Consider the following 27,378-nt stretch of genomic DNA (forward strand, 5'->3'; position numbering starts at 1 on the left):
GAGGCTGGCCAGCTAATTGAATTCAGTTATCACGAAACAGTGAGATGCCAAGTCCCTCCTAATACAACTATGTTTTTGTTAATTTTGTTTTTAGTGTCAGGTCCACTGAGTAATAACTGACAGTTTATGCTACTGTCCTATACTTCTCTTCACGTCAAGGAATATCTAACTATAATAATTTTAAGCTATAATCACGTGGTTCAATCTGGGAATCGCTTTTGTAGTTATTCAAAGGGGGTTCATGCTGTGTATTGAAGTAATCCATAAGAATTACCATAGCATTGCAAAGGAAAAGATGCATTTCACTCTTCTTTTACCTGGAATTTCAAATTACTCTATCAGCTAATTACTACTAGTTCATCAAAATATTTCTTGCCCAGTTTTAAATTGTGGCCCTCATTTAAAATTACCTCGGTGCAAAAGTTCCCCACAGACATAATAAGAGACCTAGATTTTAAAATGTTTTATTAATCCTTTTATTTCACACAAATCTCCTTTTGTGTTAACTCCTAACTTGTTTTTGTGATTTGTAAGTTTACTTTTTCTCAGTTCTATTTTTGTCATCTGGAGTGATGACATAAAAACAGAAAATAATATGGGAATTCACAATATATTAAGATATTATATTATCATAAGATCCTCTTGCCAGTAGTCTATGTGGAGTTTTTTGTTCTACATCCTTTGATTCATTGAGACTGCTCATCAGTCAATCCAATCAAATAATTGTTTGGACTGATTATTTTCAAACAATTACTAGAATCAACTTCTTATATTGACTTTTGTAGAATCATCATCTGTTATCAGTAAATTTTATAATTCCATTTCCACAATTAAGTCAGTAACTGTTCTGTTTTATTGGTGTTTAGAGGAGATTTGTACTTTGGTCATTGCTGAGGTGTTTGCAGAAGACTCTGGATGCTTCACGTGTACTGCAAGCAACAAATACGGCACAGTGTCAAGCATTGCACAGCTCGATGTGAGAGGTAATGGCGCCTGAAAGGCCAGAACAGTCTAGACTATGGAACAATATCCGATTGGATATTGGATTTCTTTTAGCATTTATGACCACCACCACCACCCATTATCCTGCTGTTATCTCTGATATTCCCTAAGAAAACATCTCCTTGGTCTTTTATAAACTTCTAATATTCTTTCCAAAATGGTACTTAGATTTTTAGTTTAGTTTTTTTTTCCTGTATCTTCACCATTCTTTAATGCCCCAGATTGTGGTCACTGTTTTTGACAGGCATTCTCCCATTAACATACTCATCTGGTTTGGATACATGCCCCAGCTCACAGTTACCATCCTACCTCCGTTTTACTGAGTAAGGCTGACAGCTCAGGTCCTGTTATTGTCCTTTCAGGAAATGAAGACCTCAGAAATAATGGGTCTCTTCACTCAGCCAATTCCACCACCAACCTGGCTGTTACTGAGCAACAACCATCCCCACCCAACCCAGAGCCCCCTTCTGTGGAACATCCCCCTAAACCCAAACTCGAAGGAGTTCTGGTGAACCACAATGAGCCCCGGTCCAGCTCAAGGATTGGGCTCCGTGTGCACTTCAACCTGCCTGAAGATGACAAAGGAAGTGAAGCATCTTCTGAGGGTGGTGTGGTGACCACCAACCAGACCAGGCCTGATTCTTTCCCAGAGAGATTCAATGGACAGGCAGCAAGAATCCCTGAGCCTTCTTCACCCGTCAAAGAACCCCCTCCAGTTCTGGCCAAACCCAAACTGTAAGTAAAAATTAAAATAGATGACCAAGGATGCCTGTGAGCTTCTCTGAATCTGCCCTTAAAAATAATGGGGCTGAATGGGACAACTGCGTGGCTCAGTTGGTTAAGTGTCCAGGTCTTGATCTCAGAGTCATGAGTTCAAGCCCTGCAATGGGCTCCATGCTGGGTGTGGAGCCTACTTAAAAAAAAAAAAAATGGGGCTGAAAAGGAAATTACAGAATGGGAAGATACAATTTAAATGCTTTGCAGACGATAAATCCTTACACCAACATTAGTGTACTATCACTACTATCCTTACTGTTAAATATTCTACCTCTGAAAAATGTTACATCTAATGTTACCCCTAAACTAGCTGATAAAGATGTTTGTCTAATATTAGAGGCTCCAGCTGAAGCACTTCTACACTCTTCTTATAAAGCCTTTTCTTGCATCTAATAATCCTTATGGTCTATAATTTCATCCATATGTTTCCCATTTCTGCTTCAACTAAAGCTTTTGTAGTTTTTGTGGAAGAGATATTTAGTACTTTTTTGACTGTTCTTTGCTATGGCTAGATATGCTATAGTAACCACAGTAGGTTTCATATAATATAATGGGGATGAAAGAATGAGGAGTCATAATTTTCAAACTCACCTTGGGGCCTGATGTGGTGTCACCCTAACCCCCCAGAGAGCCTCCATCGGAGCCATGTTGCAATGTTTAATGTTCATCCATAATAAAGCAAACACAGAACATAATACTACTACTATGTTCTGTTTGATCCACATGTCAAAATTATAAAAATTACATTTATAATTACATAAACTTTTAAAGGTCAACATTAAAATCTATAGTAACAGTGATCCCGTCATGTGTTTCTCAGTGCAGAACACAAGATGTTCATTGGAAGGAGGGCATGTCATTTAGTTTTATATTCTTCTCACTACCACATAAGGCAAAATCCTGGGCATAAAATTAAATGTATGAAACATGCCTCTTGGAAAACCACGTCCAAAAATGTCTCCGTCCCCTGAAAGTTCTGCTGGTCACAGGAAATAGGAATCCGCTAAAGTAAAAAGAGGGAAGAGGTTACTGTAGGGAAATAGGCAGGAATGGGAACCCAAAGGCAGCCCGGTCCTGCCTAGAGAAGGATAACCCAAGCCTCTGTCCACCACTCGCTCTCTGTTTGGAGCACCTCCTTGTTTCTTCTTTGCATATCCTCTCCACTCTTCCCTCTCTGAAGACTCATCACCTCACACCAGGCCCATCATGGCATGTCCCATTCTACAATTTGTGTCAAGTTCCACTGCTAATTAAATCATTCATAGCAACTCAATTCCAAATCCCAGCTGGTCCAGCCTGGTCAGGTGAAGAGGATTTATGTTTGGAGGAAAGAAGAGTCAAATGGATCAAATCAGAACTGTGAAGGGTAGTGGGGTGGGGGGTAGGGGGTGGGGGGATTTCTCAGAAAAGGGAGTTTTGGGAACAGGTAATCCAAAACAATTTCCTTAGGAACTGCCTTCTTACAGAGCCTCTCCTACCCAGGGACTCTTCAGGGGCGATTAGGTACGTCAGTTAGGATTCCGTTTAGCTTCATGTTGCAGAAAGCCCAAATAAATGTGGGTTAAACACATGAGGGTTTTTCTCTTAAATAATGGAATTAGTTGGGCAGTCTGGGGCCATTAGACTGGCTCCATAGTCATTGACACCCCAGTCTCCTGTCTTTCTGCTCTGCCACCTTCAGCACTTGCTTCTTCTCCAGGTCTCCCCTCATGGTCCGGGATGGCTGATGGGGGTCTAGTCATCACGTCTGATTTCAAGCTGCAAGACGGGCAAATGGGTGGAAGGCCTGATGTCAGACTCCTTTTAAGGAGTCTTCTTAGATCTTACCCAAAATCTTGAGCTTGTGTCTCATCAGCCAGAACTTAGTCACACAGTTTAATAGCTGCAAAGGAGACTAGGAAGTGTAGTGTTTGGCTGTATATGTTGCCTCCATGAATAAAATCAAATTCTTTTACAAAGGGAAGAAGTAAGTAGTCAGCCAGCAGTATCTGCCACATCAGACTTTCAATGGATATAATAATTCCTGCTATTAAATTATGTAATGACACCCTCTACAAATCCAGTCCTCAGCACTATATAATTCTTTAATCTTTTTTGCCTTCCTTAAGGTTTCTCTTGTGTGACTATAGGTTTGTATTAGTAGAGGTATGAACATACACCTATGTGTGCACACGCACACACACACCAGTCCTTTGTGCACCCATATGTCTGCAGCCTTTTCCTTCTGGTTTTGACCTCATTGGTTTTAACCTTTTAGGTTTTGCATTAAAATATATCGACTCTCTGAATAATCTTCTTGAGGATACACTTTTCTGCTCGTTCCTTCAATTTGCCACTCATACGGAAAATAGACATAATTCTTACAGATCTTAAAACTGCAACAGAAAGAGAAACTGTCCTTTTTAAACATTGTATCATCAAAGCCTAGATAATTCAGACTTTGAGATTTTCAACCTGAATTTCAAGATTGTCTAGAGCAGTGATTCTTCATCCTGGCTACACTTTTTTACTAAAATGTAGAGCTTTTAAGAAATATTTATGCCTTCCATCGCAATTGAATCAGAATCCCTCCACAGATTATTTTAACATTCAACCAGTTTGGAAACTACTGGTCTAAAGTTGGAAAGTCTGGGTTACAACACTTTATCATTCCACCCCACCCCATACACACACCCCTGCACACCCAGGAGAACACAATAATTAACATTTAAAGTGGGGAAAACGTCAGACAAAAATCAGCATGTACTGGGAAAGGCTGTTCTGGGGACAAGTGTTTCTTTTTTTTTTTTTTTTTTAAAGATTTTATTTATTTATTTGAGAGAGAGAGAGTGAGAGACAGAGAGCATGAGAGGGGGGAGGGTCAGAAGGAGAAGCAGACTCCCTGCCGAGCAGGGAGCCCGATGCGGGACTCGATCCCGGGACTCCAGGATCATGACCTGAGCCGAAGGCAGTCGCTTAACCAACTGAGCCACCCAGGCGCCCTGGGGACAAGTGTTTCTTTAGAGCAGAGGTTCTCAGTCCCAGATGCATGCGAAAACCACCTAGAGCCTTGCTATTCACAGCACTGGCATCACCTGGGAGCTTGATAGAAATGCAGATTCTCAGGCCCCACTCCAGACTTGAATCCGAAGCTGGGGGTGGAGGCGGGGAGGGCAAAAGGGAAATAGGCAGGAATGGGAACCTGCCTCCAGAGGCTTCTGAGGCTCACTAAAGTTTAAGAACCACTGCCCTACTTTTTAAAAGAAAATAATAACTAAGCCTGGATCTTTTCCCAGGCCACTTGACTCTCTGGACAATGGTGCCTAAATCACTGAGGTTTGTTTGTCTTTTATGCTCTGTGGGTGATTTTAACGTGCAGCCAGCATGGTAGCCCCTGCTAAAACCACAGCTAGAAGCCAATTGCAGAGACGTATTTAGAATTAGTTATCCTAATCAGTGATGTGCTGGCAGATGTTTTAACAACGGGTAGAGACGGGGAAGCCCTGATTTGTAGCATTTGCCAATTTTCTCCCACCGTGTTCTATTTCAAGTTACTAAAGAAAGGTCATTGGACTGGGAATTGAAATGAGATGTGCACAGTCTGCTCTCCAGAACAATCGAGAGCTGGCTCCAGCACACACTGCCCCAAATTTTTGTTGCCAAAACTGCTTTCAAAAGTACTTGATACACCATTTTGTTTTGTTGTTTTTGTCACTAAGCCTTTTATCTCAACAGTTCAAAATCCCTAAGAAATTCCACAAGAAGCACCCTTATTATTCTGAAACTCTTAATTTTCATTCTTACAAATCTTGAAATTGATATTTGTAGTTCAAAAACTAAAGATAAAATAGCCACCATTTATTGATGACTTACATGTTTTAGGTGATTTGATCAATTCTCACAACAATGTTGAGATATTACTTATTCCTATTTTATTTATGAGGCAATCAGGGTCAGAAAAAGTCTAGAAACTACCCAAAGCCACACAAACAATGAGTGGCAGAGCCAGGATTAGGACCTAAGTCTGTCTGTCTGCACAAACCATATTCTTGAGCATCATGCTTAAATTATGTGTTGTGGCAAAGGAGAAGATATATTCAGGTAACCCAAGAGAGCTGATAAATCTGCCTGGGTAAAAGAAAGCTTGATGTCAGCTTGAAAGCTGATAAAAGAAAGCTTGGGTATAAACCTGATTTGAGAAATCCTCATGGCAACAAGAAAAGAGCAGCTGAGCTTATAGCAATTTATGACAGGCTGTTAGTTTGAATTAGAGATGTTACTGGGGATTTTAGAACTAGTAGCCTTTGTAATTAATTTTCTCTTCCTTTATTCTTTCATTGCCCTTTGTAACTTCATTATTAAAGCAGTAAGTAAGTTCCACATGTTCTCTTAAATAACCGGTGGTTATTCATGTTGTATGTATGTATGTATAGTAAGATTTTTGAGCCCTGAATAGCTTGTACTATCTCAGATATATATATATATATATATCCTAGAGTGCCTAGCAAAGTAAACACAGAAGATTCAATAAAAGTTTGTCGAATAATGGAATTGACACCTGATGTAATGAATAAGCGAATCCAAACTGCTGTTTAAATCCCTTCTGAAACAAGACTGATAAAATGAGAAACAAACAAACAAAAAAAACCAACCTTGTTCAAACAAAAAGAGACATTATTCTCAAATGAATTCTTACAGAAACTTGGATAATCAAGACAATTTGACACTGTATCTCACATATCATTATGTTTACGGTTTGTAACCCTCTCTAATCCAATATACTGCATTGAATGATAAGGGCTAACATGCCATTGGAAGTCTTAAAGTAAAAAGCTAGTTCTGAGGTTTTTATTCAATGGGAACTAAAGGAAAATAAGAATCAATCAATACCAAATGACTTCCTGCCCCGTTTCATCATCCTTATCTTTCTAAGATTACTTACTTGTCATATACTTTTTTTATTTCCATAGCCACAAGAAAATATTTCTGCAAAATCATAAGACTAAAATTTGTGTAGACTACTCTGTACAGAGATGTCCTGAAAATTGCATAGCATTGTCTTCAGGCTATAGCAACCACAGAATGTAACCTGACAATTATGAAATCCATTAAAATCTAAAGATTTTTGTATTTTCATGCCGTTGGGAAAGTTAACCCTAACAGAAACAGTATTAATTGTATATATTTTATATTTTTCTAAGGATAATCTAACAAAGATATTTCTGCTTCTCTTGATTGCTCAATCTTTCATCCATGATGAAACTAAAAGGTTTAATCTTTAATTATATTACTTTATTCTCTCAGCTTAAACACTTCTAAGAAAGTTACTGTACCAAGTGGCTAATGCTTCTGAACTCTTAGTTTAACTCAAAACAAGAATTTTCATCGATGAACAAAGAAGGATTGCATATTATATAGCCATTTGACAACAGATGGGACTCTGTTTTATGAAGTTACTTTTCCATATATCATATATCAGAAGTGTTAATGAAAGGAAGGAGAAAGGCCTTAAACTCCCAGAATTAAGAAAAATCAAGGTTTGGAGAACCTCCTGGTTCAACTTTATTACCATTGGTGTTGACTTTCCTAATGCTATGAAAATACTGAAGCTTTCATTTTTAATAGATCTCATGTTCAGCAGATCACCTTCTATGTTCCAGAAGCATCCTATGTTTCCGAAGAACATAAAACCTTCGTAGCTTGAAACACCACAGTCTTCCTTGTGGATCTTCCTGTAGTTACTCATGTGAGAGTAAATTCTTCTAAACAGCAAAGTTTAGCAGCATTGACAACTTTATGCACATAAGCTTCTTAGAGATTTTCATTTTCCATTTTCTTTCTTAAAAAATAAGTCACCAGGAGCACCTGGGTGGCTCAGTCAGTTGAGCGTCTGACTCTTGATTTTGACAGAGGTCGAGATCTTGGGATCATGGGATTGATCCCTGCATCTGGCTCACTCTGAGCTCGCTCCCTCTCCTTCTCCTTCTGCCCCTTCTCCTGTGCTCACTTGCTCTCTCTCTTACTCTCTCAAATAAATAAATCTTTTTTTAAAAAACTAATTATTTTTTAAAAGATTTTATTTATTTATTTGACAGAGAGAGACACAGCGAGAGAGGGAACACAAGCAGGGAGAGTGGGAGAGGGAGAAGCAGGCTTCCCGCAGAGCAGGGAACCCGATGCCAGGACCCTGGGACCATGACCTGAGCCGAAGGCAAACGCTTAACGACTGACCACCCAGGCGCCCCATTATAATTAATCATTTTGTTAAGATAAATTAAATAGACTGTGGGCAAATCATATAATGCTTCTGTGACTCAGCTTCGTACAAAAGAAGAAAGTACTCCCAGCTTGATCTTCTTTGTCCTCTTAGGAACAAGAAAAGTCTAAGGCAATGTTTCTAACTGTGATGGCCATATAATCTACCATTCAAACCATGACATTTTTGAGAGTAAAAGAGTAGTATTGATAATTATGCCAGGAAAACAGGCATAAACCAAGACTGCCCAGGATGTATTGAGACATATGGTCACCTTACCTATAATGCGTTGTTGTCGAGAGAGGATGAGAAATACCAAGACACATCCAGGGGTTTTATTAAGGTTTGCTTTACAGAATGAAGACTACAACGCCTTCAGTTACTTACATCAGTCTGTAGCTCACTGCCTTCTGGCCCAAAGCTGAGATACAGCCGGCTCCTATCAGAACTTTAGGCATTCCCAACAGAGGACCATGGTTTCTATTTCTTTTTTCTAATTCATAAACATTCTAAAATTGTGCTGCCATGTTTCAGGGTCACAACACAAAGAATACCATGTGAACGATGCCTTTTGGAGTTGTGCATTGTGGTGGCTTTTCCCCCTTCTTCCCAACAATAAATCAGATTTAGAAAGGAGAAACAGCTCACAAGGAATTGATTGGCTCATTTCTGGCAACCCTGGTTGTGTGTTCTGAATCAGCATAGAACTGTAAACACCTGTCATACATTTTCTGCTGGGTGAGCTCGATGGTGACAGATTTCCCTTCTCTCTCCCCACTCTTGTGTGCAGTGATTCCAGTCAGCTGCAACAGCTTCACAACCAAGTCTTACTGGAACAACAGCAGTTGCAAAACCCATCTCCTTCCTCTCCCAAGGAGTTTCCTTTCAACATGAGTGTTTTGAACTCCACTGCTTCCCCGGCAGTGACAATGTCCAGCAAGCAGGTGAAGGCCCCTTCATCACAGACGTTCAGCTTGGCCCGGCCAAAGCATTTCTTCCCCTCTTCAAATACAACCGCAGCAACCGTGTCCCCTTGCAGCTCTCCAGTGTTCACCCTGAGCAGCACTCCTCAAACCATTCAGAGGACAGTGAGCAAAGAGAGCCTCTTAGTTTCCCACCCCTCCGTGCAAAACAAGTCTCTAGGAGGAGTCTCCTTCCAAAACGAGCCACCCCCTCCAGCTCCAGCAGAGCCAGCGCCATCGCCACTCACATTTGCCATCTCCAGTGGAAACCAGTTTCAGCCCCGCTGTGTTTCCCCAGCTCCTGTCTCTCCCACCAGCCGGATTCAGAACCCAGTGGCTTTCCTCAGCTCCGTTCTTCCTTCTCTCCCCGCCATCCCACCCACCAATGCCATGGGGCTGCCCAGAAGCGCACCATCCGTGTAAGTGTCATTAAGATTTCTCAAGAAAAAGTTGTCACTTAAGAAACGACATATGCATGGAATAGCTTGGTCTGGAATAGGACTCTCATTTAGTGGATTCCTAGGTAATCCTATCTCTTAGGCACTAAACGGATATTGAACACCTTATGGTGAAGGGCATGATTACTTTAAATAATTTTTAATAATTTAAATATTGAAAACACCTCTACAAACACAGATTCTCTGTGCAGTGCTCAACTTTGGTACACAAGATGCCCTCCCTAAGTGCCGGATGACTCCTGGTGTCTGACCACCATCTCAGCCACTCTGATTTCTAGGCTTTCGGACACTGGCAAGGGTTTCTCATGGGTGTGTCAGGTGTGAATTTATTTTACAGGCCATCCCAGGGACTAATGAAGAAAAACACAAAGTCTCCTCAACCGCTGAATGATGATTACGTTCGTGAAACTAAGAATGCGGTGATCCTAGACTTGGGGAAAAAAATGAATTTCAGTGATGTCAGATCAAACCAGCAGGTAAGATTGTTGCACTCAAATGGTTTATTGGAATTTCATAATAAGAAATATCATTTCACTTAATTTAGTCCTTGGATGGTCAGGTCACCAGACCTCAGTGAGCCTGACCCTGCAGTCTTAGAAGATAGAGCGTAGATTAACCGAGGGTCATATAGGAAACTCATCCACATGGATCTACAGTTCTTGATTACCCCAGTAGTTAATTCAATTTAACTGTTTATATGCATTCACATAGAATGGAATATGTTAGAGAAAGAGAGGGACTAGCTAGTATGTTGGCAATTCCAGCAATCCTCAGCTCAGTATAGGCAAATACCATCGCACCTTTGAAATACTGCAATATATGAGAAGATCTAGACTTAAAGGAACTCTGGGACACCACGCTGTCCTTTATCTGACTCCTACAATCTAATGTGCTAGAGGTCTGTTCACCAGTTCCTCTCAATCTTTACATTAGCTTGAATCATGTGAAATAGCCATCAATAGTCAATATCCTGTGGTTCAACCCATACAACTCCTTACTTACTAGTAAGTGTTCACACTGAAAGAGAAAAAGGAAAGCCATGGGTGAGCATCAAATAAAAGAAAAATAAACTGAGTATTTTGTTATTTGAGCCATTTGTTTTGCGTTTCATAACGTGGTTATTTTGTAAACGTCGGTTTACATTTTAACAACCTAACTCTTGGTTTATTTCCCACGATGGGAACTGATAAAAAATCTATTTTGAAACATAACATAAGATTTCAGTCAAAATTACATGCCAAATATTGTGGAATTTGTAGCATAAGTGATCCCTGGAAACAAGGCTCCAGATTTCCCTGACCATATGCTGTTTTCCTTTGTTTCTTTTACCTCCAGTGGAGACATGGATATACAGTATTTTACAACTGTGCGATATGTTGGGCAATTTTTACTAAGTAGGTTCTTTTGAAAATCTGCTGCTTAAGATCTTAAAACTGACTTTAAATTGTTGAATTGAAGAAGAACATTTAAGCTTGTTATAACTGAGGACACTTTTCACATATTATTTCACCAAGTTACATACATTTCTGGGAGGCAAATGCCAAGGCAACTATTCTTCTCCCTTCCATCTTCTAGAAACCGAGAAATGGGGGCACAGTTGTCAAACTGTCAGTGGCGGAACCAGAACTAGAGCCCTAGTCTCCAGGACATTCACATATTCCCTGAAACTGTGAAGTCTTTGTCAGTTTATGACAATTACCTTTAAGTCCCCATAAATATTGCTCTGTCTGATGCAGATTTGCTTTCCTATAATACTGTCATCACATTTGTGGTTGTTAATCCTTCTAAGTGTCACTGAAATCAGAGCTGTGTTCAGCCTATGTCTTTTGCAACTCAGAGAGGGAGCAATTAGAACCCTGTAAAAATAAATACCAGGTCAGCACACAAGCTGTGTGATGTAACTTTCATAGTTACTCTGTAGGTAAATCGATGCTAATACCCGCCCAATTCATGGCAAAGTGGGGTTTTTCTCCTAATTAGCTGAAATGTGAGTATACGTGAACATGAACTTCTATGAGTTGAGTGTCATAAACCTGATAGAGCTCATTATTAGCTCCAGGGCTAATAGCAAGGCCTAGGATCAGTTTCAAAAAGCATCTCCATACTCTCCATTTGAATATCTGTGACATGCATCAATGTCCTTCTGAGAATCATTATTCTGAGAATTGCTATGGTAGTTTAGTTACAGAATTGGTTCTAGACGGAGTTCTATGCCATGGATAAGAAAACCAAGCTGTATAAATGCAATTCAGGATACTAAGATGGAAACTTTGCATTAGGTTGGTAGATGTTGATTCTGATTAAGTTTTGAGGAATAAAATGATGACCACATTATAATACTGCTTTATCATTGTTGCCTTGGGAAATGACAGTGAAGATGTTGTGAAGCACTGTCTAAAATGTATTGTGGCCTGTTGGTGACGTTAGAAGAAGAAAATTTGCTTGGGAAAGTGGAAAAGCAATCATAAAGAAACACTTGTATATTGATAGTCATCTATATCTGCAGTTTGGAGACACAGGAATCAAAATGATCAGTTTTCTCATTCCCATATTAGGCTGCCCATATGAGGGGGAAGCAAATGATTTCTTCTGAAGATTTGTTGTTGTTTTATTTTGCTTTGAAAACTTTTAGGTCCAAAAGCTGGACTCTCTGACCCTGTTTTATTCCTAGCCAATGAAGAACAGCAACCTCTTAGAACATGTGTGTGAGCTAGCCTTATCCCATTATGCTGAACATGAAAATAAATCAGAGGTCCTTGAACAATGAATATTGACTATAGACAATTTCCTCCCCAGAACTCAAACTCCTAAATTAATGTTTTGGAAAATGGGTTTTCTTTGACATATCTACCACTTTGTATTTCCCTGTTGTAATATTTCAGCATTTACTTTCTACCTCATTTTATATAACCTTTCTAAATAGCAATTAACGTTTGCTTGTTGATTCTTAGAACATTCTGTGACACAAAGGTGTCATCCTTTCAGATGTTCATATTTATTAAAATGGTTAGCTTTCTAAACTGACAGTGAAGTTTCTTTGAGTTGGGGATAAACCAAGAGAGGTGCCCAGCTTCTAGATTTTAGGCTGTATCATTTCTTATTTTGAAGGGTATCGTTCACCACCAGTGAATCTGCAGTGAACATCAATAAAACTTAAGTGGTTTAGGATAGCAAGGTGAATCTGAGAGGTCAGAGCAACCCAGGATCACAAAATGTAATAATGAAGGTTTCATGACCAATGATTTTAATTCACACATGACTTAACATGATTTCTACACCCAGTAATTATTTGGTGGCTGTTAATTTCTAAACACACACACACACACACACACACACAGTGTCTTATTTCAGCTTTCCTCCTTGACCTCATTTCTCTGGAAACCTTCCCATCTCTTTATTCTGCTCCCCACCTCCAACATACTTTTTTAAATTAATGCTTCTTTAAAATTGTCTGTGGTTCCCAGATACTGCTATGTATGACAAAAGAAAAAAAATATGCACCTAATTCTTGCTATGCTTTTTGTTCCTCTAATCTTCTTCTCTAAGCTGCTTAGTCATTTCTTCTATCTAAAGCATACCTCTTTCATCTTTTACTATGAACTCTTTATGAAAATCCTATTTTGTGAGTCTTGCCATCCATTCCTTTTCTAATGAGAATTCCACACAGCCATTGACCTTAGGTTGCTTACCTTGAGCACAGTAGAACCTTGGGATAGTGAAGTGTCCCTGTGTTATCGGCTGTGGACCCAACCAGAATGCACCAGTCACAGTCTCCATGGGAGATGGGATCGGTGGATGTCTTAATCATTGCTGCACCCCGTTGTGTCTGGCACAGAGTAGGTACTCCATGAATAATATTTCCTGAATTAGCACACGGCTATGGGATTTACATTAGTTTCAGATAAGATAATGAAACTTTTGACCAAATAGAAAAATTTGGATCTGTGGCCTATCTATGGAAAATACCTCACTTGACTATATAGATTCTGATTATGCCTAATTGAGGATACTACCTTATGACAATAATCCACTTCAATCAATAGATTAAAAAATGAAAACACTGAAATTAAGCAAAACTCTGGTGTTAACTGAATGTGAGCTTCACACAGAAAAACATTCTCTCCTTTGAGCACAGACATCACTTACAAGCGGCTAATGCAGAAACTGCTGCTTTTACTCACAAAGGGGCAAGGCAAGGGGAAATGGAGAATGCAACATAAATTCAGTCCTGGAAATTCAAAGCCTGTGTCTACCAACAGTGGATCTGTATGTAGTACAGCCTTTGTACAGAACAGTGCAGAAGGCACCTACATTTAACGTAAACTTATTGCTTTTGTTTGCAAATTTCTTTACAAAATCTGAGCCTCATCAGTCATAACTTGGAATGAAAATCTTGACTGATGTGTAATCGGGGTAGTTATCCTTGGGATGACCAACCCTTAGTTTCAAAACACTACAAAAAGACGTCAGTTTCTGCTTTGGGGATGGTATACATCTTCAGTAACAGCTCAGAAGTAAAGATTCAGTGCTTTAGCAACAAGCCACATACCCTGCCACACAACTGCATGGTTTCCTTGTTCCTGTTCCTGATTTCCAAAATATTTATGAAATCTTTCATGGAAATTCCTTGATCTACAGTATTCTTATTTTGTTGCTCATTTGCAATTTACACATTATATACATGGTACATTAAACAAATATGTCTAAAAAGAATTTTTTTTTCCTCCCAGTATCCCTTTGAATTTATTCTGTGGGACTATTTCTTCTCCTGCTCCTGGCAATCTCAACTATAAGGCAATCTCAAAACAGTTTTGGCCACATTTAGTACCTTTAAGGTTCTGTGGTAACTTTGTTGCAAAATACAATCTTGATCCAGTAGTACAAAATTTCCTTATTCAAAAATAAGACCCCACACACGAACACCCCTATCCACAACCCACAGCGCAGGGACTGCTACAAATGGTGAACCTAAAGCCAGGAAGGGAAGCGTGGCCAGCTGCTCTCTTTTTTTGCTGCCTCCTCCCCCACTTTATTAACTGTCCTCACTCCCTTTCCCAGCCATGGAGAGATGAAAGCTGATCCCACAGTGGCTTAGTGTTGTATGTGGCCCACGTGTGCCTGACAGGACCCATCACGGGTCCGCTGCCCTGACACAGTGCAGGTGTGAAGGCTAGTCAAAGTAGCTTTCAGCTTGCCCACTGACAAAAAGCTGCCTCACTCCTCACTCCAGCTTTTTTAGGCAGGAGTCAGATACTAACCCACTGCAGAAAACAAAGCAAGCTCTCCAAATGAGTCCATTTAATCTCCCTCGCTGAGCTTGAAGTGAAGGCAGGTGCCCTTGGGGTAGAGGTGGAGGTAGGAGATGCAGAGACACAATAGCTCTCTCCAAAGTCCTCTCACTGGAGCTTCTCCCCCCTCACTCCTTTGTATCTCTGGTGAAGGTGAGGGGTTTAAATGGTCTAGCCTGTCTGTAGGCACCTGCTTTGAAATTGTCTGCCAATTCACTTGTTTTCTGATATCTAGCGCATCTTAGTGCCTCAATAAAAACTTCCAGTTAAGATCTGGTTGCACCTGGGGCGCCTGGGTGGCTCAGTTGGTTAAGCAACTGCCTTCGGCTCAGGTCATGATCCTGGAGTCCCTGGATTGAGTCCCATATCGGGCTCCCTGCTCAGCAGGGAGTCTGCTTCTCCCTCTCCCGCTCCCCCCTCTTGTGCTCTGTCTCTAAAATAAATAAATAAAATCTTTTAAAAAAAAAGATCTGGTTGCAACTGTATCCTCAGTACCTAGTTATGAGTAGTATTTTTTAAATAACTCATTGAGTGTTCTGTTTCCATCACCTCCCAATTTGTCGTACTGATAAAGTAATAAATGTATAACCAATATGCATACATTTATAGTAAAACAAAATGTGCATATTTTCATCATCTTGCTTCTGTAGTTCCTTGGATCAAATCAATTCAAACATTGATAGATTCTGTAAAATCAGGCCCCAACTTGGTAAAATCCAGTTTGGAATACATGGAGACAATGTGGTATTTATATTCTCGGGCAGGCACTTAAGGCCCTCATATATATCATTCACTGTGTTCCTGAAGGTTAGGTGTAATCATAACTTACCACTATGTACAAAATACTTCTTTGGGAAAATTACTTCATACTTTCAAAATAGAATTTCAGGAATTCATCTTTCCCTACAATAACTCTGACAAGATATTTAGCCAGGAGGTTACAGCCCTTACAGGTCAGGCAATAGGAGAAGCTTCAGGGAAGACTCTTTAATTTAGAGCAAGGACTCCATTAGAACAATGGCTAGAGTTGGCATGGAATGGACTAGGAATTTGGAGACTTAAATGAAACAAGATGAGAAGCTGTAAAAGGCTAAGACCTCCTGCCACCCTCACAAAAAACTCTGGTATTTCCTGAACCCCTAGGATCTGTGTATGAGGTTTGAGAACTGTGTGAATTATTCTGTTTGGAAGTAATTTTTAAAATAATAGAGCTTCTATTTAATACCTACCTCATATGGTAAGGGAATAAAATGACTCATTGGTTTTACTCCTAAATATCCAGGAAAATAAACAAATGTGTTAAAAAGAAAAATAGTATATATTCAAAAGCATAAATGCAATTCAAGAAAGAAGAAATATATACTCTTCATGTGATTTTAAACTGGCGAGACTAAGAAATATTTCAAATTTGGGGGAGCATTTAATGTATGTAAGGAAAAATATAGTCATTGTTAAGTATTAAATTGAATCATATGAAAGTCTACATTTTTGACCTACAAAAATGTCAGTTTCATTTAATTCAACCAATAGGTAGATAGTTGGAAGCTTTAATGATTAACTTTTTTTTTTAAGATTTTATTTATTTATTTGAAAGAGAGAATGAGAGAGAGAGAGAGCACATGAGAGGGGGGAGGGTCAGAGGGAGAAGCAGGCTCCCTGCTGAGCAGGGAGCCCGATGCGGGACTCGATCCCGGACTCGATCCCGGACTCGATCCCGGACTCGATCCTGGGACTCCAGGATCATGACCTGAGCCGAAGGCAGTCGCTTAACCAACTGAGCCACCCAGGCGCCCCTAATGATTAACTTTTTAAAAACTCCTATAATGTAGAAAATAGTCTTAATACTTTTAAACTAGGTTTCTTAATACTTTTAAACTAGGTTTCAGATTAATAGAAGTGAACAATTTTTAACTTTAACTGGTTTGAATTATCTGATTAAAAAATAATAAGGTAACAGGGACACCTGGGTGGCTCAATCGGTTAAGCGTCTGCCTTAGGCTCAGGTCATGATCCCAGGGTCCTGGGATCGAGCCCCGCGTCGGGCTCCCTGCTCCTCGGGGAGCCTGCTTCTCCTTCTGCCTCTGCCTCTCTCTCTCTCTGTCTCTCATGAATAAATAAATAAAATCTAAAATAATAACAATAATAATAAGGTAACTGGAGATTAATAATTTTCTCTACCCTGAAAGAGCTGTGGATTTATTTTGCTTACCTAGTGTGAGATGCGGCCAAGACAAGAGGATTTAAAATTGTTTTCAAGAAACCAAGAAACATCTGATTTCTGTATATCCGTGTTTCATAAGTTCCAATTCTACACAAATTCAGGTGATAATATGTGTAAGACAATAACTAAAGGACACGAGTAATGTGATTTAATAGCTTGAGAATACATCTTATGAGTCCTGAACTCACTCTGCCTAAGACTGGGACAGATGTGTATCAGCCATGTGCTTCCAAATTCTATTTCAGGAACATCCTAGTGCCATCTCCATGGAGCTCATCTAAATTATGAAACTGTGGTTAACTAGAGTCACAAGCTTAACAGAAGGTCTTACCCTCAGCCCAAAGCCATGGCTCTGAAGTCCTCAAAGATGCAGTTGGAACAAGTGATTGCCCCCACGTCATCTATGTCTTCACTCATTCTTCCGATACTCATTGAGCACCTGCCACGAGGCAGACACTATTCCAGGTGCTGTTGATGTAGTGAGAAGCAAGATAAAGAAGCTCTCAGCTCTTGTGGAGCTAACATTCTAATCCTTAGAGATATTCAATCACTCAATCAATAAACAAACAAACAAGAAATATACTAGATAGCAACTGGTACTGTGTAGAGTATTAGATGGGGAGTTCATTTACATGAAGTGGCCTGGGAAGGCTACTTCGGGGAGGTGACGTATAAGCTTGATAGAATTCGGCAGGGAGAGGGAGTGACAGGAATTCAGGATAAGTCCTAGATTTAGGGTTTAACTTGGTACACTCAAAGTGTGGTCCGAGGACGTGTGGCAATCTGCAAACTATCACCCATCCACCTTGGCATAAGCACAGAAACGGAGAGTAACCATTAAGAAATTTTTATAGCAATTTGACAGAAAAAATTTATGACTATTGAATATAATAATTCTGCATGCCTCCTAAATTTCATTTTGCTACTCATTCATTTTTATTTCACTTTACAAAACTACACATTGGAAAAATTTTAAAACCTGGTTTTCACCAAAGATAGTGCAAGAAACACTGGCTTAACTACTTAACCAAGTGGGTGAATAGTGGCACCATTCTCTGAGATGGGGAAGAGCAGGGTAGGAGCATCTCTGGGAGACAGAAATCAAGTGTGTGTTGTTTGGATCATGCTAAGTTTGAGGTGCCCATTGGGTGCCCAAGCCATGATATAGAATCAGTCACTGGGTATATGACTTGCATGATGTACAGTAGGTCATCGGGTATATGAGTTTTGTGGAAAGATCAGGCTTGAAGATATGTATTTGGAGTCATCAGCATACAGAAGGTATCTGAAGCTGTAGGTTGGGTTGAAACCACTTACCTAGGACTAGGAGCTAGCAAAGGAGACTGATAAGCAGCAACTAAAGAAAGAGAAGGAAAACCAATATGGTATCATGAAAGCAAACAGAAGAAAATGTTTCAAAAAGGAGAAAGTAGCCATCCTTGTCTAATGCTGCTGAGATATCAGGTAAGGTAAGAACAGATAAGTGACAACTGGATTTGGCAAATTTGGAGACCCTGACAATAGTAATCTCAGTGGGACAGTGAGAACACAAGCTTAATTGGAGTCCATTAGTGAAAGAGTGGGTGACAAGCAAATGATCCCGTAACAATACAAAAATATTTCAACTAGTTTTGTTGTGGTGGGAGTAGAGAGATGCAATGAAGATGGATATGGAGTCGAGGGAGATTTATTCAAGACAGATTTCATCAAGTATGCAGATGGGAATGTCCAGTAGAGACAGGAAGCTGGTAATGCAGGCATGCATCAGAATGCAATTCAGAATAGTTTTGCCATATTACCAGATAGGAAGTTCTACATATTGAAATGGACATTAATAGTAGTAATGGAAATCACATTCCATCTTCATTTCTCTACAGGATGCTACTGGGGCTCCATACTCAAGGTGAGGAATCAGGATTCACTAAGGCAGTTTGGGATTATAGTAGAGACATTGGCATCTCCTTTAGTGCTCCATGGTGAGGAATTGGAAATGGAACATGCCTGGTTTATTGGGTTTCCATAATATATATTTACCATCTAAATCTAAAAAGTTCCATCCTCAAATTATATTGATAGACACCTTCTTCTTCCTCACCCATAGAATTGAAATTGAAACATGTTTGCCATTTTGACAGGAGTACAAAATTTCAAGCTTTGAGCAGAGGCTGATGAATGAAATAGAGTTTCGCTTGGAACGTACCCCTGTTGATGAGTCAGATGATGAAGTCCAACATGACGAGATCCCCACGGGCAAGTGTATTGCTCCCATCTTTGACAAAAGACTCAAGCATTTCCGGGTTACAGAAGGCTCTCCAGTGACATTTACCTCCAAAATTGTTGGGATTCCTGTTCCAAAGGTAGGGGAAGATGACCAGCCGAATGGGCAACCAACCAACAACACAGAACTGTAGACAATGCCTTCAAGAAAGTCTTATCAGATTCTAGGGATGTGTCTACAGAGAGAATAAAAACCACTACCAGAAAAACTAACAAAGCCCAGATAATTTTACTAAAAAGAGACCGTCAGGGATAGGACCATTAAATAATCAGGCCCAAAATAAATCAGACTTGTGGGTAAGTTAGAATTTTAATAAAAGTTTAAAATAGACTTCTTAGTCATAATCCTCCATTTTGGGCTATTGATTCTATCAACCACCAAACTCACCAAATTGATATTCTTTCTCTTTAACACTTATTGAATACCCACAAAGTGCCTGTTGTTGCACAAAGTGAGCTATATTTGTATCATTACTAGTAGGTTGGTCTATGCTGAAAATGTCATATCGTTATCACTGGCTGCAGAAAAATCTTATGAGTCACCAGATTTTTTTGGCAGTCAGCTGAAAGAAGGATTTACACCCAGTATGGCTGTGGTAGGGGATCTCTCCGCTCTACTTTCACAAACATTAGCATGGTGTTATCATGTATGGTTAGGTAACCAGGAAATGTGGAGAACAGCTGCAGCCAGTACTTTAACCCCCCCTCTTTGAGAGATCTCCTTGACACATGCAGAACTCAATATGAAAAACCGATTTATTTAAATGTTCGCCAGATGAGAAATTTCGCAAGTGAATCCTGGCCTCCTTCCACATGGTATAATAAACCATACTATCCTTTCAAGTAGGGTGAGCTATTGTGGACCCTGAGATCTGTGGACTGCAGAAGACTTGAGCTTATAGATAGGATAATGGGAAAAAAATTCAGGCTCCTGGTTTTCATTATTTTGCCTCTGAAAACATGTCCGGTCCTGGGAGTGACTTTTTAAGTAATTATGAAGTACAATAAAAAGAGTCAAAAGCTTTATCTCAATCCTAAATTATACGGAATTTTTGACTTAAGTATTGTATATGTACAAGCATAGGAGCATGTTATACAGTCATTTTTTAAAAAAGATTTTATTTATTTATTTGACAGAGAGAGAGACAGCGAGAGAGGGAACACAAGCAGGGGGAGTGGGAGAGGGAGAAGCAGGCTTTCCGCTGAGCATGGAGCCCGATGCGGGGCTCAATCCCAGGACCCTGGGATCACGACCTGAGCTGAAGGCAGACGCTTGACCGACTGAGCCACCCAGGCATCCCTACAGTCATTTTTAAAATACTTTTTCGAAGTGCTTTATAAGGGATGGGGCACTTGTAGAGATGGCAATCAGCCCTTGCTTCAACTTACTCCCTACTTCATTATCCTCAAAAGATGTGCAGAACAGTGTATGTTCTCCTCGATTATCTTTCATTGCAGGTTTACTGGTTCAAAGATGGGAAGCAGATTTCAAAGAGAAATGAGCACTGCAAAATGAGGCGAGAAGGAGATGGGACATGCTCTCTGCACATCGACTCCACCACCAGTGATGACGATGGCAACTACACTATCATGGCTGCCAACCCCCAGGTAGAGAAGCAGGGTTCTGCGCTGTGCTGCACTCTGAGGAAGGAGCACTTGATGTCATTGTGAATGAGACCTTGAGAAGTGCGAGTTGCTAAGGATTGCTGAGGAAAATGAATGAGAAGCACTGTGATTGTGTGTTAACTAGAGCGCAGTATCACAGCTTAAAAGACCAGTTAGCCATTGATGGCTCACTCAAGCCTTGAGCGTTTGTCAAAGGACGTTAGTAGTATCTGTTCACTATGTCCCAGATGTATTAGGCTACATCTTATGTTTATCAACTCATTGACTCTCTTGAAGAGTCTGTAAACAATCCTATCAAAGAATGATTTGTTGTTTTTGTTCTTTAGAGAATAAGCAAATTACTCCAAAAAGGCTTGTAAACATTCCTCAAATCCATAATGTCCCTTTTTTTTTTTTTTTGGTAAAAGTTGGAAAGCCATAATCTTTCACTTTTTTTTTCTGAATAAGATCAAGGATCAAGACTTAAAATTCCCCTAAAAGATACGGCAGAACAAATACCTTCAACTACTATTAGAATACAAAATATAGAACTATAATTTCTACTCTCACCCACTCTCCTTAATAAAATGTTAGTTTTGAGGATAAATCTCTATTAAGAAAAGTATAAAATACTTGGCCATAGTCTCTGCATGTGGCTGCACCAGAATTCAAATTTTTTTTTACATTTGTGCTCTGTTCATTTCTCAGTTCAAAGTGAAAGTCATCACAATATTCTTTAAATTCCCCCCTAGAATATTAACAGTGATCTCAGGAGTCGTATTTTATTGTTTTCATTCCCCACCCCCTCATAATATTTAGCCAAAAAGTTCAAAGCTGTTCCAGTCCAGAAAAATTTACATAAATTGAAAAAAATGGAGAATTCTCTTATTTTTAATTCATTTTTGTTTCTCAGGGGAGAATCAGCTGTTCTGGCCACTTGATGGTACAAAGTTTGCCCATTCGCAGTCGACTAACATCCGCTGGTCAGTCTCACAGGTAAAAACAGTAAGAATCTCCCTTCTCTAGCCACTCCCAAGCATCCACCTACCACACTAAGCATCAAAGTGTTGGGTCTACACATTGTTCTTAAGGTGTAGTCTTGCACCTGCAGCATCAGCCTCCCTTGGGAGCTTGTTGCAAATGTGGAATCCCAAGCCCTACCCCAGACCTACTGAATCAGAAAGTACATTTTAATAAGATCCCTAGGTGACTCATAAGCACATTAACTTTGAGATGCACTGGTCTGTTGCACACTCTTAATGGCTCAAAATTTGTAACCCTCAGTAGTACCTGTGCAGATAATATATAAACCAGAGTCTTTGAATTAAATGACCATATTTTCCTTAATAAAACAGAAACTGCTAGTGGTTATATGTCTATAGATTGAATATTTTTGTTGTTGTTGTCCCCAGTATAACAATTGCCTCTAACATAGCAATTGGCTTTCTTCCTCTCTGATTTTACTAACCACTAAGAATTAAGAGCCTGGCTTCCCCTTGAGTCTTATAGTGCCACAAAGTCTTAGCAAAGCATTCCATAGTTGCTGACATGGATGAATTATATTTGACTTACCAAAGGAGCAAAAATAGTGACCCATGTTTCAGATACAGTATTTCATCACTGCTGCAACTATACCTTCTTCTTCATTTTTTTTTTTCTTTAAGAACAGCTGTTACTGTTGGTCAGTCTTAACCAGTTTAAGTTCATGATCATCTTTAATGGTCTGCCATAATTTATAGCCAGGTTAAATTTTATTACTCAGAGACACAGGGATTGCAGCTGCATTGTTCTGGGTAATAAACAGGACTTGTCTGTTGGCTCTCATTTGAGATTCGGCTTGAATACTCATTTATTTGTTTATTTTGAAACTTTTGAACAACTGGTCAAAGCCAAGGCAAGGGGAGCTGGGCCACCTAACCCAGAATGACTTCAGAGAAAAAGAAGCTAAAGCCTGTTTATTTGATTAAAGATCTCATAAGATAATCCTACAGTGTATGAGATGCTTACCACCTTGCTTTTTACATATGCTTCACAGCATTATTTATTATTTGTTTATTTGTTTATAGTCCAGCAACCTCCTTCCCCACCCACCCCCCAAAATTTCTGTTCTCTAGGCTCTATAGCCATGCCTAAATGCTTGCTGTTTTAGGTTTATAGATTGGTTTCTATGTTTAATGCCTGAACATGCTTGTTTTTATAGAGGAAGGTCCCGAATACAAGAAAGAGACAAAGAGCCCCTACAGGAACGGTTTTTCCGACCACATTTCCTGCAGGCTTCTGGGGATATGGTAGCTCACGAGGGGCGCCTCTGTCGGCTGGACTGTAAGGTAGAATCTAATACTCATCCTTGGCTCCAGATCTGTTCACATTTTGCATTTGTTTGACTTATTTTTGTTTGTATTTGTTTTATGTTTTGTTTAGAGAAAGGGGGGCTGGGGAAGGGACAGAGATCACTTCTTTTCTCACAAGACTTTTTCAGAGCATTTATTAATACCAGACAAAAGAATTTGATGAAATTTTTAAGTCTTTATACCTTAATAAAATTACATTGGTGTTGTATCAAGTTAACTCTGCATTCGTAAAAGACAACCAAAGAAGTGATGTAATTCAGACATTTTCCATGTGGTGCGGAGTAAGTCTTTATTACTATGAAGCCAAAGGTGTGATTTTTGCATCCCGGAAGTGAGTTTCTGGGATGTATAGACTTTGAAAAAATTACAGTCATGAAAAGATAGCTCCGAGGTGGTTTATGAAAACGGAAGTTGGTTTCTCGTACTAATCAACATCCACCAGCTTTAGCTATTCTACTTCCTAATTCTTCAACCAGAAACTGTTCAGCTGAGCAGCGTGGATATCTCTCAGTATGAACAGAAACTTAAGTCACCTCTTCTACTCCAGACAAAGATGCAGAATGTTATGGAAATTTTAGGTGCTAATTGGTAAAGGCTTGAGGTTAAACATTTATAGAGTCCACTTCTCTAGGTGGTTCTTGCTCTGCCAATGGCTGCCTAAATAATATTTGGGATTGATTGTTACTTCTTCCACCCTAAACCCTAAAATATACCCATTCCAGGTCCCATCCCTAGAGATTCTGACTTAATATAATAAGTAGACATTGGGATTTTCAAATGCTCCCCACACGATTATAACACACAGCAAGATTTGGGAACTCTAATTTAATGTCTGCCCTTTCCTTGGTTGCCTCTTGCTTCTCAGGTATGTAAGCAACATATCATCTGTGAAACTCACTCAGCAGGTCTATTTTATCTATTCATTTTGTTTTTATTTCTTACTTATTCTAATCTAAAATATAATCATCACCTGAATTGGGGTCAAAACACAATACAGTTTAAATTAATGCGGCCATTCATCCAGCCCCTCTTATCCTGATGCCCCTGCAGAGAGGTTTCTCTCCACCCCATGTTTTTTCTATCTATTTGGTGCCAGACAAGGATGAAGAATTCAGCCACCAAATAAATCTGCCTGTCATCGGTCTGTCATTTGCCTCAGCTGTCCTGTTGTTTATTAGGTGAGTGGCTTACCGCCCCCAGAGCTGACGTGGCTGCTCAATGGCCAACCGGTGCTACCAGATGCCTCGCACAAGATGTTGGTCAGGGAGACTGGAGTCCACTCTCTGCTCATTGACCCGCTCACTCAACGTGACGCGGGGACCTATACATGCGTTGCTACCAACAAAACTGGACAGAATTCCTTTAGTCTGGAGCTCACTGTAGTAGGTAAGGTTTGCTTCTGGGACCCCAAGAATAACTCCCTTTAAAGTTATTGCCCAAATAGGCACAGCTTCTGACAGAATTCTTTAGTCATTGGCCCCACCAAGTTTCATCTCAGTTTCTCCTTCACTGTAGTAAAGGCCATATTGCTTACATTGTTTTCAAAGACCTATCAATAAAAACATAATGTAGTATCTGGTGCATATATGCATGCAATAAATGGGAGCCATTGTAATAGTTAATTAATCAATTAATTGGTATATTGACTACACTAAATTCAAGTCACTTGCCCTACAGTTCATCACAACAGGAACACACCAGGATCTTGCCCCTACCCCAAGCTTCCATGCTTTTGCTTCACTGATCCTTCTACCTGGAATGCCCTTCTTTGCCCTCATTCTCTAAGGCTTAATTCAAATGTCACCACCAAGGCACATCCTCCTCTGTTTCATAGCACTTAGAAAAGGAGAGACTCCCCAGAGCACTTGCAGCCTTCCGTGTAACTATTATCTCCTTTGTCTTCCTGAAGAGACTGAAAGCTTCTAAAGTCAGCCATTCTGACTTTTTCTGTGTATCTCCAATGTCTGACTCAGTGCCTGGAACATGCACGGTGCTCAACAAATGTTGAGTTGATAACTAAACAAATGAACCTCTACTTTGTAAGATGACATGAACAAAACACTGTAATGGCTACAAAAAAGGACAAGTCATTATGACTTGGTTGATACCCGCCCTCGGGCCAGGAGTCCAGCCAGAACTAGATTTCAGAATATACAAATTCTAGTGCTGAGCTTTCTCCCATGTGTGACCCTTACTAGAAACCAGGGGGGCTTTGGCATGCTATCCTCTCTATAGGCTGGTGGCTGCTCGCCCCATATATCTTTTTCTTTTTCTCACTCTTAATTTTCTCATACCCAACAGAGTAGGAAAAGCTCATCCTGCAAGGATATATTGATTGCAAGCTTTTACTTTTCCCCCCAATATTTTGCAAATATTGATTCTGGAGTCCTGAAATATGAGGTATCTTTGCCTTATCTGGTTCTGGCCCTCCCCCAAAAAAGTCTTCCTTAGGAAGCATAATTTGTGGGGGGGTTGTTTTTTTTAAGTCGTGTACTTCTGGGGCACCTGGCTGGCTCAGAGGACAGTGTGACTCTTGACTCAGGGTCATGAGTTCGAGCCCCACATCGGGTGTAGAGATTACTTGAATAAATAGAACTAAAAAAAAAAAAAAGTAGTGTACTTCTTTTCTGTAGCTATAAACTTCTTTGAAATAAAAGTTGAGGGAAGGGCACCCGGGTGGCTCAGTTGGTTAAGCGACTGCCTTCGGCTCAGATCATGATCCCGGAGTCCTGGGATCGAGTCCCACATCGGGCTCCCTGCTTGGCATGGAGTCTGCTTCTCCCTCAGACCCTACCCACTCTTGCGCTCTCTCTGTCACTCTCTTTCTCTCAAATAAATTAATTAATTTAATTAAATTAAAATCTTTTAAAAAATAAAATAAAAGTTGAGGGAAAATGAATATGCCTTCTACAAAATCAACTCCTCTATAAAAGAAAAAGGGTCGGTTCAGTACATAAAATCTGTTGTTTCTCAAAATTTACTGCTGGGAATAAAAGAGACTCTTTTAAGGAGTGGGTTATTCCACACCCACCATTCGAGTCCCCCCGTGTGCGACCCAGATCCTGGAGTGTTGTCTCTCATACAATATGCAAAGAGGTTCCCTCATTCCTTTTTTTCATCACTTCTGGAGCTTTTATCAAAGCAATGATCTTCCCTTAGAGGTGTGAGAAGTGCTCTGAAGAGGAGGTGAGGTGGGTGGGCACCCACTCTGCTAAATTCCAGAACTGTAATGAGTTGGAAGCATGAACCCCAAGGCGCTTACAATTCAAACAAGAATGGCCCTTCTCCCATTCAGCCAAAGAGGTGAAGAAAGCCCCTGTGATTCTGGAGAAACTGCAGAACAGCGGAGTTCCCGAAGGCCACCCAGTGAGGCTGGAGTGCCGGGTGATAGGCATGCCGCCGCCCGTGTTCTACTGGAAGAAGGACAATGAGACCATCCCTTCCACCCGAGAGAGGATCAGGTACGGTCCGCTCCCATGTCCGCTCCCATGTTCAAAGGGACTTCCAAGCTCAGTGGGACTTGCTGGGCACCCAAATAAGTCTGTCATCTTTTGAATCTGGCTTCTTTCACTCAGCATGGTGCATTTGAGTGTCATCCATGTTATTGTGCATATCAAGAATTTATTCCTTTTTGCTCCTGAAGGGCAATCCATGGTATGGATGTCCCACAGTTTTAAAATGTTAATTTTTTTCAGGATTAATTAGCAGGGTTTTTTTTTTTTAATTTTAAACTCAGTTTTGTTAACATACAGTGTTATATTAGTTTCAGGTGTACAATATAGTGATTCGAAAATTCTATACATTACTCAGTGCTCATTACTGTTACGTGTACTCTTAACCCCCTTCACCTGTTTCGCCCATCGCCCCCCCTCCCCCACCAACCTCCTCCTGGTAACCATCAATTTGTTCTCTATGGTTAAGAGTCTGTTTTGGGGGTTGTCTCTTTTTTTCCTTTGTTAGTTTTTTCTTAAATTCTACATATGAGTGAAATCAAATGATATTTGTCTTTTTCTGACTGACTGACTTCATTTAGCATTATACTTTCTAGATCCATTGGTATTGTTGCAAATGGTAAGATTTTGTTCTTTTTATGGCTGAGTAATATTCCTCTGTGTGTGTACACACACATGCACATATATATCTTCTTTATCCATTCATCTGTCGGTGGACACTTGGGTTGCTTCCATGTCTTGGCTAGTATA

At 40.0% G+C, this 27,378-nt stretch overlaps 1 protein-coding gene across 2 annotated transcripts in view; it reads left to right on the forward strand.

The window, feature by feature from the left end:
• MYPN (myopalladin) overlaps positions 1–27,378 on the forward strand; it is a 71,612-nt gene that overhangs the window by 37,650 nt on the left and 6,584 nt on the right. For both annotated transcript variants that reach the window (XM_021699613.1, XM_021699614.1), the window contains exons 8-17: positions 867–983; positions 1,365–1,737; positions 8,805–9,395; positions 9,772–9,910; positions 19,079–19,300; positions 20,679–20,828; positions 21,739–21,821; positions 23,026–23,152; positions 24,355–24,562; positions 26,472–26,637. In XM_021699613.1, the coding sequence (XP_021555288.1) occupies positions 867–983; positions 1,365–1,737; positions 8,805–9,395; positions 9,772–9,910; positions 19,079–19,300; positions 20,679–20,828; positions 21,739–21,821; positions 23,026–23,152; positions 24,355–24,562; positions 26,472–26,637 (2,176 nt within the window). The remainder of the gene's footprint in view (positions 1–866; positions 984–1,364; positions 1,738–8,804; positions 9,396–9,771; positions 9,911–19,078; positions 19,301–20,678; positions 20,829–21,738; positions 21,822–23,025; positions 23,153–24,354; positions 24,563–26,471; positions 26,638–27,378) is intronic.

This window comes from Neomonachus schauinslandi, chromosome 6 (genome assembly GCF_002201575.2).
Source record: "Neomonachus schauinslandi chromosome 6, ASM220157v2, whole genome shotgun sequence".
Lineage (NCBI taxonomy): Eukaryota > Metazoa > Chordata > Mammalia > Carnivora > Phocidae > Neomonachus > Neomonachus schauinslandi.